This window comes from Oenanthe melanoleuca, chromosome 19, assembly GCF_029582105.1.
Source record: "Oenanthe melanoleuca isolate GR-GAL-2019-014 chromosome 19, OMel1.0, whole genome shotgun sequence".
In the NCBI taxonomy this organism is placed as follows: domain Eukaryota; kingdom Metazoa; phylum Chordata; class Aves; order Passeriformes; family Muscicapidae; genus Oenanthe; species Oenanthe melanoleuca.
In genome coordinates this window covers 1051383-1068423 of record NC_079352.1, presented here as the reverse complement: position 1 = coordinate 1068423, position 17041 = coordinate 1051383, and the positions used below count along the sequence as shown (strand labels likewise).

At 52.5% G+C, this 17041-nt stretch overlaps 1 protein-coding gene across 1 annotated transcript; it reads left to right on the top strand.

The window, feature by feature from the left end:
• Nucleotides 1–1360: 1360 nt before the first annotated feature.
• On the top strand, nucleotides 1361–4197 carry MRPS23 (mitochondrial ribosomal protein S23). The gene is made up of 5 exons (XM_056506797.1): nucleotides 1361–1749; nucleotides 1838–1999; nucleotides 3015–3092; nucleotides 3201–3324; nucleotides 3826–4197. Exons 1-5 carry the CDS (start codon nucleotides 1376–1378, stop codon nucleotides 3982–3984), a joined length of 897 nt encoding a protein of 298 aa, XP_056362772.1. The 5' UTR covers nucleotides 1361–1375; the 3' UTR covers nucleotides 3985–4197.
• The last annotated feature ends 12844 nt before the right edge of the window (nucleotides 4198–17041 follow it).

Here is a 17041-nt window from a genome sequence, read left to right as displayed (position 1 = left end):
TATATTTTTAAAACACTCTGTATTTTTCCACTCTTTACAGGGGGAAGAAGAAAGAAAGGGGGCTGGGGAGGGAAGGGGCAGCTTGCAGGGGTAGCACAGAATCCACCTGTCCTGCCCAGCTATCCTGGAGCAGTTCCATTTCCTGGCAGGGTCGGAGCTTCCCAGCCTCACGTGTGGCTCAGAAACCTTCCCTGAGAAAGAAAAGCCTGGAAAAAGTCAAGGAGTTCTTGCCTTAAATGTCAAAAGCACCAAAAGGCTGGAGAAAGCCCGGCTGCTGCCTTGGGAATTGCAGAGCCCAGAGCCTGCCCAAGCCCTGGAGCAGCTCCAGCAGCTCCGTTTGGAATCCCTCCCCTCCGCAGGGACACGGGATTTGCTTTCTGAGCGTTTTAAGGAAAGCAGCAGCTGAGAGCAGCGCGGGGCTGGCTGGGATGGGGCTGGAGGTGTCCGAGCCCGGGAGAGCCGCTGGAAATGCACGGAAATTCACTGCTCCCTTCCTTCTGCAGCTGCGACACGGAGCCGGGACGAGCTTTGCCTGCTCGCAGCTCATTGCCGAGCGAAGGGCTGCCCCTAGTGACCGGGAGAGGCTGCACGGGCCTGGCTGGATTTCACAAAAATCCCGTTTAGAAACCGAGGTTAAAAGCACACAGAGCGATCCTGGGCGGTCAGTCTGACTGCTGGGGCTGCCCGGGGCGGGATCACCGATCCCGGTGGCCACTGCTGCTGATCCCACTGTCCTCTTGTGCTGATCCCACTGCTGCTGATCCCACTGTCCTCTTGTGCTGATCCCACTGCTGCTGATCCCACTGTCCTCTTGTGCTGATCCCACTGCTGCTGATCCCACTGATGCTGATCCCACTGGAGCTGATCCCACTGATGCTGATCCCACTGACCACTGGAGCTGATCCCACTACTGCTGATCCCACTGACCACTGGAGCTGATCCCACTGTCCCCTGGTGCTGATCCCACTGGTGCTGATCCCACCGATGCTGATCCCACTGCTGCTGATCCCACTGTCCCCTGGCGCTGATCCCACTGTCCCCTGGTGCTGATCCCACTGGTGCTGATCCCACCGATGCTGATCCAACCGATGCTGATCCCACTGTCCCCTGGCGCTGATCCCTCTCCGTCCAGACAAGACCCAGCGCCAAAAGACGCGGGATTTGATGAACCTGGAGGTCTTTTCCAACCCTAATGGTTCTGTGACAAGAAGCACCGAGGCTGCCGGGGCTCCAGGAGCTGTCGGGATGGACTGTCGGGATGCGACTGTCGGGGCGGAATTGTCGGGATGGGACTGTCGGGATGGGACTGTCGCGATGGGATTGTCGCGGTGGGAGTGTTGCGGTGTCTGTGCAGAGACACGAGCGAGACTCGATCATGGCTGCGGCTCCACTCGGGACATCCCGCGAGTCTGTCACACGGCACCAGCAGGACACGAGGCTCCCACGAGCCCCGGGACTGCTGGTGCCGCCGGGGCTGATACTGCTCTCGTCTGTCGCGACAGCGCCGGGGGCGACCGCGACACTGACGGTGCGCTCCGCTGGGCGCTGGGCTGCGCTCCCTGCGCGCTCCCGCCGCTCCCTGCGCGCTCCCGCCGCTCGGCGCTCCCTGCGCGCTCCCGCCCGCCGCGGCCGCGGTCACTTCCGGCGCCGGTTCCGGTTCCGGTTCCGGTTGCCGTGTGGGGAGCCCCGGGCCGCCATGGCGGCCACGGCCGGGAGCCGCACGCAGAAGATCGGCAGCGTGTTCAGCCGGTGCGGCGGGGCTCGGCCGGGCTGGGGCGGGCGGTCCCGGTTCCCCGGTGAGCGCGCTGAGCCCGCCGCCGCCGCTTGTCTCCCGCAGGACGCGGAGCCTGGTGCGCATCGGGCTGCTGCGGAAGCCGCTGTGGCTGGACGTGTACGCGGCCTTCCCGCCGCTGCGGGAGCCGCTGTACCGAGTGCCGCGCCCGCGCCGCGGCCCGGACCCCATCGCGCCCGTCTTCTACCGGGAGGACACCGTGCGAGCGTGAGTGCGGCCGGGCGGGCGCGGCGCTGCTTCCCGGGCACCGGGAGCGCTGTGCCCGCCGTGTCCCTCCGGGACCGCTCCTACAGCAGCCTTTGCTGCTCGGTTTGCCCTTTTTGGAATAAATAAGGGTGGTTTTTATTAATAAATTAGAGTGATTTTATGAATAAATTAGGGTGGATTTTATTAATAAACTGGGCTGGTTTTTATTAATACATAGGGGTGCTCTTTATTAATAAATATAAGTACTTTTATGAATAAATCGGGATGGTTTTTATTAATCGGGGTGGTATTTATTAATAAATCGAAGTAGGTTTTATGAATAAATCAGGGTGGGTTTTAAGTATAAATAGGGGTGCTTTTTATGACTAAATTTTTTTTTTTTTAATAAATAGCAGTGCTTTTATAAATAAATAGGGGTGATTTTTATTAATAAATGGGGGTGCTTTTTGTGAATAAATCAGGGTGGTTTTTATTAATAAATCGAGATGATTTTTATTAATAAATTGGGGTGTTTTTATAAATAAATTGGGATGTTTCTTATTAATATATAGGGGTACTTTTATGACTAAATTGGGGGGGCTTTTTTAATAAATAGGGGTGTTTTTATAAATAAATTGGGGTGGTTTTTATGAATAAATAGGGGTGGGGTTTATGCTCTTCCCCATGTTTATAACTCTGGTGAAGGCTGCTGTGCAGTGGGAAGGGCAGGTCCCTGCCCAGCCCAGAGCTCCAGACCTGCTCTGACCCATGGCTGGTGGTGATTAAATTGGATTTATTAACACAATTTAAAAGCTGGAGCAAACCTCTGTAGAATCTCTGGTTTGGGTTAGAAGGGACCCTAAAACTCATCCAGTGCCAATGTCCAGCCTGGCCTGGGACACTTCATAAAAGCTCATGTGAGAAGAATAAATAATTATTTCCACACTCTTATTGCACCCTGAATGAACTGACTCTGCTGTTGTCTGTGTGCTCCTGATTTAGCTGCAGAATCTGAACTGTTTCCTTTCCTGAGCAGGAGGTTTTACCAAGTTTATGGCAATGGCCCCAAACCTTTTGACCTGACACAGTTAAACTTCAAATCTACTTGCCAGAGGTGAGGTGGTGATGGAACCAAGAATATTTCTGAGTCTGCCCCTTTTTCCCCTTCACTCAGTGAACCAGAACCTTATTTGTGAGTTAAAAAAGCAACTTTGCAATCCAGGTTTGTTGAGAAATACAATGAGCTGAAGGAAGAAGGGAAAATTGAAGAGGAGAAGTTGTTTGAAGAAACAGGAAAAGCTCTTTTAGCCAGTGGGATCCTTTTACAGAGAAGAGGAGTAGATAAAGTGAGTATTAAATATTCACAGAGTTACTTGGCTGGTGGATTGAGAAGACTCCACTCCCAGGCCCTTAGTGCTGAGTTGGTCTGAACTAAATCCTCAGCTAAGCAGTCACACACCTGATGGTCTTAAAATGTCTGTGTTGTGCAGAGAAAACTTTCCTCTTGGCCATGAACGTGTCTGGCCAAGGTGAAGGGACTTGTGGGCCAGAAAAGATGTTTTTGTGGTGATGAAATTGAATAATCATTCAAACAATCCATGGTGTGTCTGTGTAAAGCATTTGGAACTCTGTGTATTTGTTGTATCTTGAATTTTTCCTTTTTTTAGCTGGAGGTCAGCAGCTGTCTGGGGATGTCCTGCCCTGGTGACACCATGTTGTGCCTCCACAATAATCTCAGCATGAATTAAACTATTTTTGGACACACAGAGGGCTGTTGCTCTCCTCAGTTACCTTTCAGGAGCTTTTTCCACTCTGTTTCATGTGATTTTTCCTGTCCTTCCCTGCAGGTGGCCCAGCAGGAGCAGCAGAGTGCTGGATCCAGGGATCCTGCCTTGCAGCTGCAGCTGCAGAGTGTGCTGGAGGAGCTGCAGGAGAAGAGGAAGGACAGGCAGGAGCAGCCACCAGAGCTGGCAGGGCCACAGAAGGAGAATCCCCATCCCTCCTGACAGCCCTGCTGAGCTGTGTCACCTCCAGCCTTTTGGGACATTTCATCCTGGTGCCCTCCATGTGACACATGCTCCTCTCTGTCCAGCTCCACACTGATAAAGACACAGATAACTTTATTTTTTTTTTAGGGTTCATGACTGTTTTCTGAAATCAAGTTGGAAAATACTGAGTGTAAAAGTGGAAAATTAAAACATTTTCTTTAAAAACTGGAAGTTCTGCCTGTTGAAGTGTCTCTTTTGCAGTAGTGAAGATGTTTCCTGCTGGGGAGTGGCAGATCCTGTTTGATGTGTTCCAGCAGCTGTCTGAAGTGTCATCTTTTTATAGCTGATTGAGGAAAGTGCTATTTATAGAGTGGTATAATATGCTCTTCCCATTCCATCATTTGCTTAAATCCAGAGCAGGATGAGGTGTAGCAGTACCAGAAAATTGGGAGCTTTGGAGCTTTTTAGTGACTCCTGATGGAACTGGTCACCTTTGAGGTGTGAAAATGGGATGTTCCAGCTGAGAGAAAGGTGATGCTGCTTAGGAAACACTGGGAATCTGGCATGGAAAAAAATGACAACCAATCTTCCTGCAAATCCAGTGCATTAAACATTTTGGCTTGGGCTGTGTGAAAAACAAATAGTTTGTCTCTTTCATTTTTCGTTGTGATTTTTGTTGTGTTTTTCTTTTGTTTGTCATTCTTTAAAATCTCAGACTGCCACCACCCCCCACTAAATGTTGTGGATGATATTTAACCTCTCCCTCTGCCCAGTTCAGTGCTGCAGGAAAGCTCAGGGGCAGTGAAAGGCAGGCTGTAAAAATACCCATGGTTTGGTTTCTTTGTGCCTTGGATCACTCCTGGTGGTGATGTGATTGCAGCAGAATTACTCAGTTACTCTTGGAAGATCAAACTTTATTCCCAGTTCTCCTCTTGTAGCTCCAGAGGATTGCAGGGTTTTGTTAAAAAGAACAAAAATTCTTCAGTTTTAGCACTGATCCATGTCCAGATTGAGCAATAAACATGAAATTTAGAGCCCTCCCAGAGCCTTGGGGTGTGCCCTGAACAAGTTGCTGTGCAGAGCAGGTGAGCAGAAAGTTGGAATTGGTTTTATTTTGTGTTGGAAAAAAGTCAGAGGGTGGCTCTGGGGGCAGATCCCTCCCAGCTGGACCCACCTTCCTAAGTGGGCTGACCTTGGGTTTGCCCTGGGCACACCTGGGGAGCGCTGAGAGACCCTCAGGGGTTTTTCCCTGAACACCTGGGAAGTTGTTCATTATCTGTGGAAATCTGTGCGGGACCCTCTGCTTCAGTGGTGGGGAGACAGGGGGAGTCTGGCCGTGGTGTAAATGTGAATTCCCTGCTGGAAGCGGCCGGGGCAGGGGCAGGGGCAGGCTGTGGTGATGGAACGTTCTTTGGAACGTGGGTTTGCTGTGTCTGTGACGGGGTAAGGGATGCGGGCCGCGGCGTTTGGTGCAATTCAGATAAAACCAGCGAGTTCGAGCAGCGTTTGCCGGGCTGGGAGGGCGATGCTGAAGCTCGGGACGTGCTGTAAGTGCGGGAATTTAACGCAGCAGCAGCCGGGGGGTGTTTGTCCCGCAGCCCCCGGTGCCCGGCGCTCCCCGCTAGGTGGGAGCCGCGCTCCGCGCTCGGTACCGGAGCCCTGCCCGGGCTGGGACTCCGAACTTCCCCAGAAAATCCCTGAGAAGCATCGCGGCTCCCCGGGTGGGAGCGGGGATTGCGGTGATGGAGCGGGGGAGGCACCGGGGGTTGCGGGGATTGCACGGGGGATTGCGGTGATGGAGAGCCCCGGGGATTCCTGCCCTGGAGAAGGGAAAAGCTGCTCCCGGCATTTCCAGGGCTCTGACCCTGTCCCAAGGACAGGTCCGGTGCTGTCCCCGCTGCCTCGCCATCCCTTTCCCGGGATAAATCGCTGCCCTTCCTCCGGCGGGGCGAGCTCCTGTCGCTGATCGCCAGCCCAAGTGACAGCAAAAGCCCCAGGGCCGGCTACACGGAGCCGAAATCCCTGCGGCTCCAAAGGCGAGACAGGCTCGGGCAGTGACGCCTTCCCCAGCTCCGCCTGCCGGGCTCAAGGTTTTCCAAGGTTTTCCAAGGCCAGTTCCTATAAATGCGGGTTCACCTGAGAGTTTCGGGGTGCAGAGCTGCCCTGTGGCAGAGCACAGGTACGGTAGAGACTGGAGCAGTCTCTAGGGATGCTGCAGCGTTGCTCAGACCGATGTTTTCCCAAACTGTCCTGCAGGAACAAACACCTCCAGGGCTGCAGAGCCGGGCTCTGAGCTCAGGCGCTGGTTTAACCCACGGGCAGCTGCTCCCAGAGCCCTGCTCAGCCCCTTCACGTGTTCCTGGGCCCTGGATTATCCACTGGTATGTGTTGAGGGCAGGGGAGCTAAGGATTTAATAGGATCAGGTCTAATGTCTGGAGCAGCCAAAATAATTCATCAGCTTTGCTGGAAAAACAGGTGATCTGACCTTGCCAATGCCAAGCTTCACCGAGGCAGATAATAAAGGGTTTAATGTTTAAAGAGCATGGCTCCAAATAAGATATAAAATTGTTGGTCTTGACACTCTGTGGAATCCTCTGGGATTTGCCTCTGCCCAGCCCTGCCTGCAGACACACACTTGGTGTTCAAACCTGGCTTGTTTTGAGCTTTGGAATATTGCAGAAATCTGTATCTGTTAGGAAATGAATGTGCAGTCAGAGCAGGGTGCTGCCTCAGAGGCTCCACACTGGAGAGGGGACGGCACAGAGGTGGCTCCTGCTTTGCAAGTCCTGGGCAGTGTCAGTTCTGCCGCCTGCCTGGTTCTGGTTCTACATTGGGGCTTTTTATCTTTTGGGTTTGGTGCTCTTTGCAGTGTTCTGGTTCTGCAGCAGCAGCAATGTCCATGGCACAGCAACTCCTGAGGGCTCTGGGATGTGCAGGTGCAGGGCAGGAGGGTCAGAGCAACCCAGGGAGAGCAGCAGGCTGAGCTCAGCAGTGGCTGCAGAAGCTGCTGCTGTTTCACCAGTAAATGTTCAGTCCTTGTTGGTCAGTTGTGACCCAGTGACAGCAGCCACGGCCAGGTCAGCTGGTGGGGCTGAGGGACCCCGGCTGTGGGGTGAGCTCACTCCTGGGCACAGCAGAGTGTTTAATGAACATTTTGATAATTACTGCAGGAGGGCCGGGCTGTGTGTGTCCCACAGCTCAGCCTGGCAGAAAGCAGAGTGCTGCCCCAGGAACCCCTGTGGCCCCGGGGCTTGCAGCGGGGCTGCTCCCCGGGCCAGTGCCGCTCCCTGGGAGCTGGTCCCTCCCCCGGGGCAGGGATTTGGGATGTCTGTCCCCGCAGCAGCCCCGTGCTCGGTGCCCTTGGCTCTGTCTGTCCCTGTGCTGCTGCTGCCTCCCTGCATATTGCCAGCTCATTCTGATGTGAGCTAATGCTATTATCCTGCAGAAATTGAAATCAAGTCTGAACCTATAATGTTTCACTGGGAGGGAATTGGGGTTATATATTCCTGTGTACAGCAGCATTCTATTTCAGTCATAGCATTTAATTATGATTGGTGTGTTAGTGCCCACCAGAGCATAACAAATTGTCATTATGTTATTCTGCTGAGTCTAATTTAATTGGCAAGTTGTCACAAAAGCAATTATCCATCATTTATTTTGTTGCCATAACCACATCTTGGAGAGCACCTGCTGTCTGAAGTGGAAGGGCTCTGCAGTCTCCTGGTCCTGGATTTCCTCCACTCGCCTGACACAAAGACACCATTTCCTCCTCTTATTCAGAAATATGTTGCTGGTTTGGCAGCGCGGGCTGGGGATGCCGGAGGGAATGCTGTGAGCAGGTGGAGCCCTGCTGGGACATCCCGGGGCTGCTGGGACCCTCTGAGACCTTGGGCCAGCCCAGGGCAGTGTCTGGGGGAGGCTCAGGTGTGGGAGCCTCTCCTCACTTCTGGAGAGCCGGGATGAGCCAAGGAAAGCTTGAAATGAGACATTTTCTGTTTGGAGGAAATAACACTCCTGGCTTCTTGCAAGTAGTTTTTGGGGGGAATGGGAAGGGAAGGAAGCCCCTGGACTGCTGGTGGTTTATTTTGGTGTGCAAACACACAGAGGTGGGCTGAGCGTGCCCAGAGGTGTTTGGAGGAGCAGAAGGGCTGCAGGGGCTCAGCCCTGGCACTCAGAGCCCGGCTGGCTCTGGAGCTGCCCAGTTAAGGAGCAAACACCCAAGTCTGACATTGAAGTTTGGCATCGGGGCTGCTCCGGAGGGCAGGGACAGCTCAGGGCACCTGGGGCACCTCAGCTGCCTCTCCCTGGCTCCCGGAGCTGCTGGAGCCGCCCCAGCCCCAGCAGCCTGGGCTGCTCTGCGCCGAGCGAGCTCCAGATAAAGCATCTGGGCTCCCGGGGAGATTAGGAGGCTGCCGAGGGGAGATTAGAGCTTTTCACAATCCAACAGGCAGAGCAGTATCAGCCTTCCCCAGCCCAGCCCCAAACTGCCGATTTCTCCTTCCTGAGGTGCCACGTGGCTGTGACCTGTTCACTTGTGAGATTTTTGGAGATTTCATCCCAAAATCCTGCAAGGCTAATGCGGACTCATGAACTCAAAGGCTGTGACTCACTGTGATAAATGAGTAAATAAACGAAAATCTGTTCTGATGTCTGTATTTCTGTGAGTTACTCCCCTCTCCGCCCTGTCTGTAATCTCTTCCCCTCTGGTAGTTCTGATTAGCTGCTAATGAGGAAAGATGATTTTGTAGTTAAAGCACAGAGAGAGGGTTTTGTTCCCAGTTCTGCTTTTTTTTTTTTTTTTCAAATTTTCCCTTCCGTGCCTTGATTTCCTAATCTGTGGGCCCAGATACTGTTGATTTAAGACGGATGGTGTGAAGTTAAATTAATCCATATTTGCAAACCAATTTGTTTGGAAGGGAGGGGTACAGTGACTTGGAAAGGAGGAATCATAAATTTTCCCTCTCGGTGCTCCTGCTGAAGATGAGCACTGTCCTCATTTCCCAGCAGTGACAACCTGGTGCTGGCCAAGCTCCTTGCTCCCATTTCATCCCCTGGGAGCTGCTGGGTGCAGGCTGGAACCTGCAGTGAAGCCAGCAGATATTTGTGTGCCTGATTTATGGGTGAAATTCCCCGGGATGGAGGAGGCATCATGAAACGGCTGAGTGTGATAAATAACTCATTGTAATGTATTATTTAGCAAATTATAATGAAAAGCAGAAAATACACAGAGGGGAGCAGACAAATGCATTCCCCAGCTGGCAACTTACTGATGGTTTAGAGCCAGGAAACTGATATTTGAGAGGGTTTGGGAATTTCCATGGCTTCCCCTAGAGATAAATCACCTTTCTGCAGATGCATTTATGGGGTGCCCTGCTGCTGGGTTTGATCCTGGGGAGGAAATCACCCCAAGAGCTGGGGACAGGAGGGAACCTGAGCTCCAGGACAGAGGCACCACCAGAGCTGCTACCCAGGAGGGAAATCCCCTGGATTCCTTGATCCTGGAGATCCTGCATGAAGATTTCCTGTTTCTCCAGATTCCTGAGCAGAGCTTTCCCTGCTCTCCAGATTCCCGAGCAGAGCTTTCCCTGCTCTCCAGATTTCTGAGCAGAGCTTTCCCTGCTCTCCAGATTCCTGAGCAGAGCTTTCCCTGCTCTCCAGATTTCTGAGCAGAGCTTTCCCTGCTCTCCAGATTCCTGAGCAGAGCTTTCCATTCTCTCCAGATTCCCCAGCAGAGCTTTCCCTGCTCTCCAGATTTCTGAGCAGAGCTTTCTCTGCTCTCCAGATTCCTGAGCAGAGCTTTCCTGGCTCTCCAGATTCCTGAGCAGAGCTTTCCCTGCTCTCCAGATTCCTGAGCAGAGCTTTCCCTGCTCTCCAGATTTCTGAGCAGAGCTTTCCCTGCTCTCCAGATTCCTGAGCAGAGCTTTCCATTCTCTCCAGATTCCCCAGCAGAGCTTTCCCTGCTCTCCAGATTTCTGAGCAGAGCTTTCTCTGCTCTCCAGATTCCTGAGCAGAGCTTTCCTGGCTCTCCAGGTTCCCCAGCAGATTTTTCTCCGCTCTCCAGATTCCCCAGCAGAGTTTTCCTGGCTCTCCAAATTCCCGAGCAGAGCTTTCCCTGCTCTCCAGATTCCCCAGCAGAGTTTTCCCTGCTCTCCAGATTCCCGAGCAGAGCTTTCCATTCTCTCCAGATTTCTGAGCAGAGCTTTCCATTCTCTCCAGATTCCTGAACAGAGCTTTCCCTGCTCTCCAGGTTCCCCAACAGAGCTTTCCCTGCTCTCCAGATTCCCCAGCAGAGCTTTCCTGGCTCTCCAAATTCCCGAGCAGAGCTTTCCCTGCTCTCCAGATTCCCGAGCAGAGCTTTCCCTGCTCTCCAGGTTCCCCAGCAGAGTTTTCCCCGTCTCCATCCCGGTGCAGCGGTGGCACCAGGGGGTGCTGCCTGATCGCGCTCGGCGCTGCCACCGCCGGAGCAGCGACAAGGTGACTGTGCTCTACCTGCGACTGTGCTCTACCTGTGACTGTGCTCTACCTGTGACTGCTCTACCTGTGACTGCTCTACCTGTGACTGCTCTACCTGTGACTGCTCTACCTGTGACTGTGCTCTACCTGTGACTGTGCTCTACCTGTGACTGTGCTCTACCTGTGACTGTTCTACCTGTGACTGTGCTCTGTGACTGTGCTCTACCTGTGACTGCTCTACCTGTGACTGTGCTCTACCTGTGACTGTGCTCTATCTGTGACTGTGCTCTATCTGTGACTCTGCTCTACCTGTGACTGTGCTCTACCTGTGACTGTGCTCTACCTGTGACTGTGCTCTACCTGTGACTGTGCTCTATCTGTGACTGTGCTCTATCTGTGACTCTGCTCTACCTGTGACTGTGCTCTATCTGTGACTGTGCTCTACCTGTGACTGTGCTCTATCTGCGACTGTGCTCTACCTGTGACTGTGCTCTATCTGTGACTGCTCTACCTGTGACTGTGCTCTATCTGTGACTCTGCTTTACCTGTGACTCTGCTCTACCTGTGACTCTGCTCTACCTGTGACTGCTCTACCTGTGACTGTGCTCTACCTGTGACTGTGCTCTACCTGTGACTCTGCTTTACCTGTGACTGCTCTACCTGCGACTGTGCTCTACCTGTGACTCTGCTTTACCTGTGACTGTGCTCTACCTGTGACTCTGCTTTACCTGTGACTGCTCTACCTGTGACTGCTCTACCTGTGACTCTGCTCTACCTGTGACTCTGCTCTACCTGTGACTCTGCTTTACCTGCCACTCGGCTTTACCTGTTGGCTGATATTTTTTTATTATCTCAGTTTGATTGCTCCCATCCCTCGGGTTTTTTGGGGTGCGTTTCCTGCGGCAGCATCTCCCTGCTCCTCGCTGTTGAGATATTTAAAAAATCTGTTAAAAAACACATCTCAGTGTGGATAACCTGGGATGGCACAGCCCCCTTCCCCGGGGCCATCTCCCCAAAATTCTCTGGGTTTTCTCGCCGGGAGCCGCTGCCCTCGGCCCCGCTGTCCCTTGGGTCTGTCCCAGCCCAGCTGGAGATGCCCGGGCAGGGGTTTGGCCACTGAACTTGCAGCTGTGGCCACCGTGGGGCTTCCAAGGTCTCCTTTGTGCCGGAGCCGTCCCTGGATTGCCAGGTCCGGCTTTATCGGCAGCGCTGATAGCGCAGGGGCTGTACGGAGAGGAGCAGATAAGAGACGCGCAGAGGACTTGACTGGGTGACTAAGATAAATTTACTGTACTACAGGAAATCGAAATGTGAAATAAAGATCTCAAACAACTGAAATATTTAAAAAGATACAGAAGTTGTGCGCCGTTCCGAGCTCCCGCCGGGACCGGCCCTTATCAATCCATCACCGGCCCGGCGGATTTTACAAAAGATAATAGGGCGGAGGGAGAATTGAAATAGAAACTATCCATTACCGGCGCCTGAATGACAGCTTCTCTCTGCAAAGTAAGATCATAATTAACAGCTGAGAGAATGAAAGTTTTCTGCTCTCTGCTGTGTTTGTTTTCCTTCCTGGCGCTGTGTGGGGCAGGGTGGGCACATGGGGAGCCCTGGGGGGATTTCTGTAGTGCACAGCCCCTTCTCCAGGTATTTCCCGTGTGCCTTTATTGAGGGGCTCTCAAAACAGCGGCTTTTAAAAAACTGTGCTTGATTTTGCAATTCCTTGGGTTGAAAAGCTCCACCTTTTGCTGCTGAGGGCTCTTTATTTTCTCAGACCCCTAAAAAACAGCCAGGATGAGCAGCATCTGTGGGCTGGAAAAGTAAGTGACATCTTCTTAACCCCTTTCTTCGCTCTGCTCCAACCCCCGTTTGCATTTTCTCGTGATTAAATCCTCACGAGCATCCGCAGGGGCCAGGTTATGTTCCCTGTCTTTAAAACGTCCTTCAAAGCACAAACACTCGGCTGAAAACGTTTCCCGATGTTTTTCCTCCTGGCTCATTTAATTTGGAAGCAGCGGCAGGAGCGCTGCTGCCATTACACCCAACGTTCGGGAATGTGGAATTGCAGCACGAGAGGAATTAGCGGAGCACTCGGAGCTGCAATAAGCGTGGATGGGTGGATTGGAATGCTGGGGAGCTGCGAGCAGGCTTGGGAAGCCTGGCAGGGAAATCGTCTGTAAAGGCTAATGCAAGGGAGAGGAAGGGAATAGCGAACCTCAGGCTCGTGGTGCTGGGAAGGAAATCATCCCAATTTGCTGGTGTTTAGTAACCCAGGGCATAATTAATGGCATGGGAAGGGGCATTGGAAGAAATGTGGCTTGTGGTGTTTTGCAAGGATCCCTCTCTGCACATCCTACAGCTGGAGCCTGGGCTCGGTCAGCGCCCAGAGCAAACCCCGGGTTTGCATCTTCCCGGGGCTCTGCCTCCCCTCTGGGTCACAGCAGCTCCGAGGTGTCAGCGGGAGAAAGCTGGGGCAGCCTGTGACCTTCGCTCCCTTCCAGGGAGGGATCCAGGCGGCTCCGGGGGGCTGGAGCCGGGTGATCCTTGGTGTCCCAGTGCTGAACTGGGGAGGAGGTTTTTGGGGAGGGCAGGGCAGGGACAGCTCCATTCCCCCAGTATAGAATTAGGGCTGAGGTTTTTGGGGAGGGCAGGGACAGCTCCATTCCCCCAGTATAGAATTAGGGCTGAGGTTTTTGGGGTGGGCAGGGACAGCCCCATTCCCTCAGTGCTGAATTGGGGCTGGGGTTTCTGGGGTGGGCAGGGACAGCCCCATTCCCCCAGTGCTGAATTAGGGCTGAGGGTTTTGGGGTGGGCAGGGACAGTCCCGTTCCCCCATGCTGAACTGGGGAGGAGGCTTTTGGTTCGGGGAGGGCAGAGTTTGGATTTCCCAGCCCGCAGCCCCGGGTGCAGCCCTGGAATCAATCCCAGCGCCGCCAGATTGCCTTGTCCGTTCCAATGATCTTTAACTCCGCTTTTCCCCGAGCAATCAGAAGCATTTTCTCTTCGTCCAGGTGGTCTCTTCCCATTTCGCTCTCTCCGGTCCCAGCACCCAGGGCAGTCACATCTCATCACGCCTTTTCTCAAGCCATTTGTACCTCCAGCTTTTCCTGTTGACATCAATTTGGGGGCAGCCTCTCCCCGGGCTCTGCTCCCCCCGCGGCTTCTGGGGGATGAAACTCAACCTGCAGAGCCTCAGCAGGAGCAAAAGGCAAATCCCTGCAGCCCCTGCCCACCTGCAGGTGGGAGGGTGGCTCCCCAGTTTATTTTGAGAGTCAGTCCCTTAAAAAAAAAAAAAAAAAAAAAAAAAAAAAAGTTTATTAGTAGAGAGACTTAGAAAGCAGAGGGAAATGTGGATTTTTAGGAGGGACTTGGTGGATGCTGAGGAGGTAAAGACTGAAAACCTGCAGTGATACTGCTTTCCCAAAGGCTGAAAATAATAGCAATAAATGGGTATTAGGAAGGGATTCTCCCTGTGAGGGTGGGGAGCTCTGGCACGGAGCCCCTGGATTCCTGGCAGTGCCCAAGCCAGGCTGGACATTGAGTCTGGAGCAATCTGGGCTGTGGAAGGTGTTCCTGCCATGGCAGGGGTGGCACTGGACGGGCTTTAGGGTCCCTTTTGACCCGAACCATTTCATGATTCTGTGATAACAATAATGCTAATATATATATATAATAATGATAATATATAATATAATATAATATATCAGGCAACATTCCTTGGCCACCTCTCCAGCTCCTCTGCCCTGCAAACTCCCTCCTGCTCCCCTAGCAAGGTGTCCCTGCTCATCCCTGTGTGCTGAAGGTGATTTCTGCCCCATCCCAGCCCAGACACCCCAGAGCCCCTCTGCTCCCAGCCCATCTTCATTGAAACAGCAGCTTTTTTTTTAGCCCTCAGCTTGCCCAGGCTGCACCCTGGACTAGAAATCACTGAGCAGCAGATTGCAAAGCACAGGATTGTCTGTGCCGTGTATCAATAAAAAAGAAAGATACAAGGATATGGGAATAAAAGATCACTTAATTGGAGTGCATCCTGTCTCCCCTGCACTGAGCAACAACTCAGCAAAAAGCCTTAAGTGTGTGATTAAATATAAACTCTCTGCTCAGCCCCTTGCTGTTCAGTGGAGCAGTTTAGTGAGTGCTGAGGTGTTTGCTGAGCAGGGCTTTGTTGTCTCCCTGTTTTTCCTTGGGCAGAAGAATTAAACCCACGTTGCTCTCACCTATTAACAAGGCAGCAAGTAGCCACAGCAGCCCTTGTGCAGAGCAATCGAGCTCATCATTTTTCTATAGAGGAGCAATTAAGCTGCACCAGGAGGTGCCTTTATATCATCACCTAATGGCAGTGCAGGAGAATTCCAGGGAACGAGAGAGGGGGGAAAAATCGCATCCATATTTAATTGGTAAAGTTATCACCTCCGCTTCAGAGCCCCAGCTCGCAGCCCTTCTGGCCCAGGTCCAAGTCAGATCTATTTCCCCTGGCTGGGAAGTGTCCTTATATTGTTCTTCTGCAACAAAATACCATTTGGGAGCTCGTGAATGTGCTCCCAACTGCAGTAAATAACTGATGGGCTCTGCTCTTTGCAGCAAATGGAGATGTCTTTGAGCTGTTAGATTCCTTTCGGGTTTTTTTAAGGGAATTATTTGTCTTATTATTATTCTCCAGCCCCACACTTGCCTGTCAGATTAAATTTTTTATTGCACTAAACTGCAGAGCCATCTGGAGCCCCTCAGATCCCGGAGTGTGGCAGCCTGGCCCTTCCCTTCCAGCCTTCTGATTCCTCCCAACTCTTATTTCTGTGGTGAACCCTCTCCAGCCCTGTTTCCATGCAGTGTCCCCCTGGGGTGGCCCTGGGGCTGTTCTGTCACACCCTGCTTAGGCAGGGACTGTTTGTCCTTGGCCCAATCCCTCATTTTCCAGTGTCTCCATTTCTCCCTGCCCAGGGATGCTCAGAGCCCCCTCTGAGTGCCAGCAGTGTCTGTGTCCCTGTCCTGTCCCTGTCCTGTGCTGGGATGAGCTCCAGCAGGGACAGTGACAAACCCAGAGCACGTGGCAGGGCAGCTCTGGCCCTTGTTGGCTGAATTTGGGAGTTAATTGTGGAAAAATATCACCAGGAAAGAGTGACCACCCAGCCCTCCAGCTCTGCAGTGCCCTGTGGCAGGGGGTGCTGCCTCCCTGTGCTCTGAAGAGACAAAGAGAAAAAGAGAAAAAGGAGAGGAGAAATATCGATAACTTCCATCTCCTCAAGCCCATAACTAGTTTTTGACACTTCTCTGCCACTCCAGCTTCACAAAGCCCCAGCTCTCTGAAGATTAATTGATGTAGGCCACTCAACCTATTTTCAAATCCCTTTCAGTTACCATTTAAAACCTTCTGATTTATTTTTTTTGATAAAGTCACCGAGGCTTTTTATGGATTCTCAAATGATTGTCCAGCTTGACAAATTGGATTCTTAGAGCTGGTTCTTTCAAGAAAAGGATGTGGTTTGACAAGACAAGAAACAGCTCATCTTTGAGACAGGGGGATAAATAAAAAAAATAAAATAAAATCCCATTCTTCCAGTCAGGTGTTGCTCAATGGGTGTCTTGCTAGTCACTGATAATCTTATCTGGCTGTGATGGGAAGGGACCCACACAAAGGGGCCTGGCTGGGCTGCAGGGCTGATATCTGCTGATTAATAGGTCTGTCCAGGCGTGCAGAGCCTCAGGAAAGGTGATTAATGCCCTGTGAGAGGAACTCTGACCCCCTCCCCTCCCAGGCACCTCCTGAGCTGGTGATGGATCAGCCCCTGCCCCTGCTCCTGCTCCTGCTCCTGCAGGGCACAGGGCACGGGGCTGGCACCCACTGGGCTGAGCTTTGTGGGGCTGAGCTTTGTGGGGCTGGGCTTTGTGGGGCTGAGCTTTGTGGGGCTGTGCTACTCCTTGGGCTGGGCTTTGTGGGGCTGGGCTTTGTGGGGCTGGGCTTTGTGGGGCTGTGCCATTCCCCTGCTGGGCTTTTGGAGTTTTTGCTGTCCTGGGTGTGCAGGACTTGTGGTGTCACACCAGGCTCTGTGGAGAGCAGGACAGGGCTGGGGCAGTGCAGGGGATCAGGGTGTTCTGGTTCTGACCCCAAACAGGGATGGGATCAGGGTGTTCTGTGTTCTGACCCCAAACAGGGATGGGATCAGGGTGTTCTGGTTCTGTGACCCCAAACAGGGATGGGATCAGGGTGTTCTTGTTCTGTGACCCCAAACAGGGATGGGATCAGGGTGTTCTGGGTGACCCCAAACAGGGATGGGATCAGGGTGTTCTGGTTCTGTGACCTGCAGTCCCACCAAGAGCAGACCAGCAGGATCAGGCACAGCCCCTCTCTGTTGAAGTGATGCTCTTCATTTTTAATTGACTGCCTCCACTTTGAACATTTCCCACCTGGCAGTGACTCTGAATAATGGAAATTCATCCCAACTCCTGCCCACTCTGTGCACTGAACAGCTCTGGGTGATACTTTATATCTTATTATGGTTATTTATTATGGTGTCCAGTTGGGTTCTGTAGCAGAGGGAGATCATTAACCTCTCCTGCAGTAAAGAGAACTCTCCGTGTTGTTTTCAAAGCCATTAAAGCTTTGAAAACGCCTCTTTTTAATGT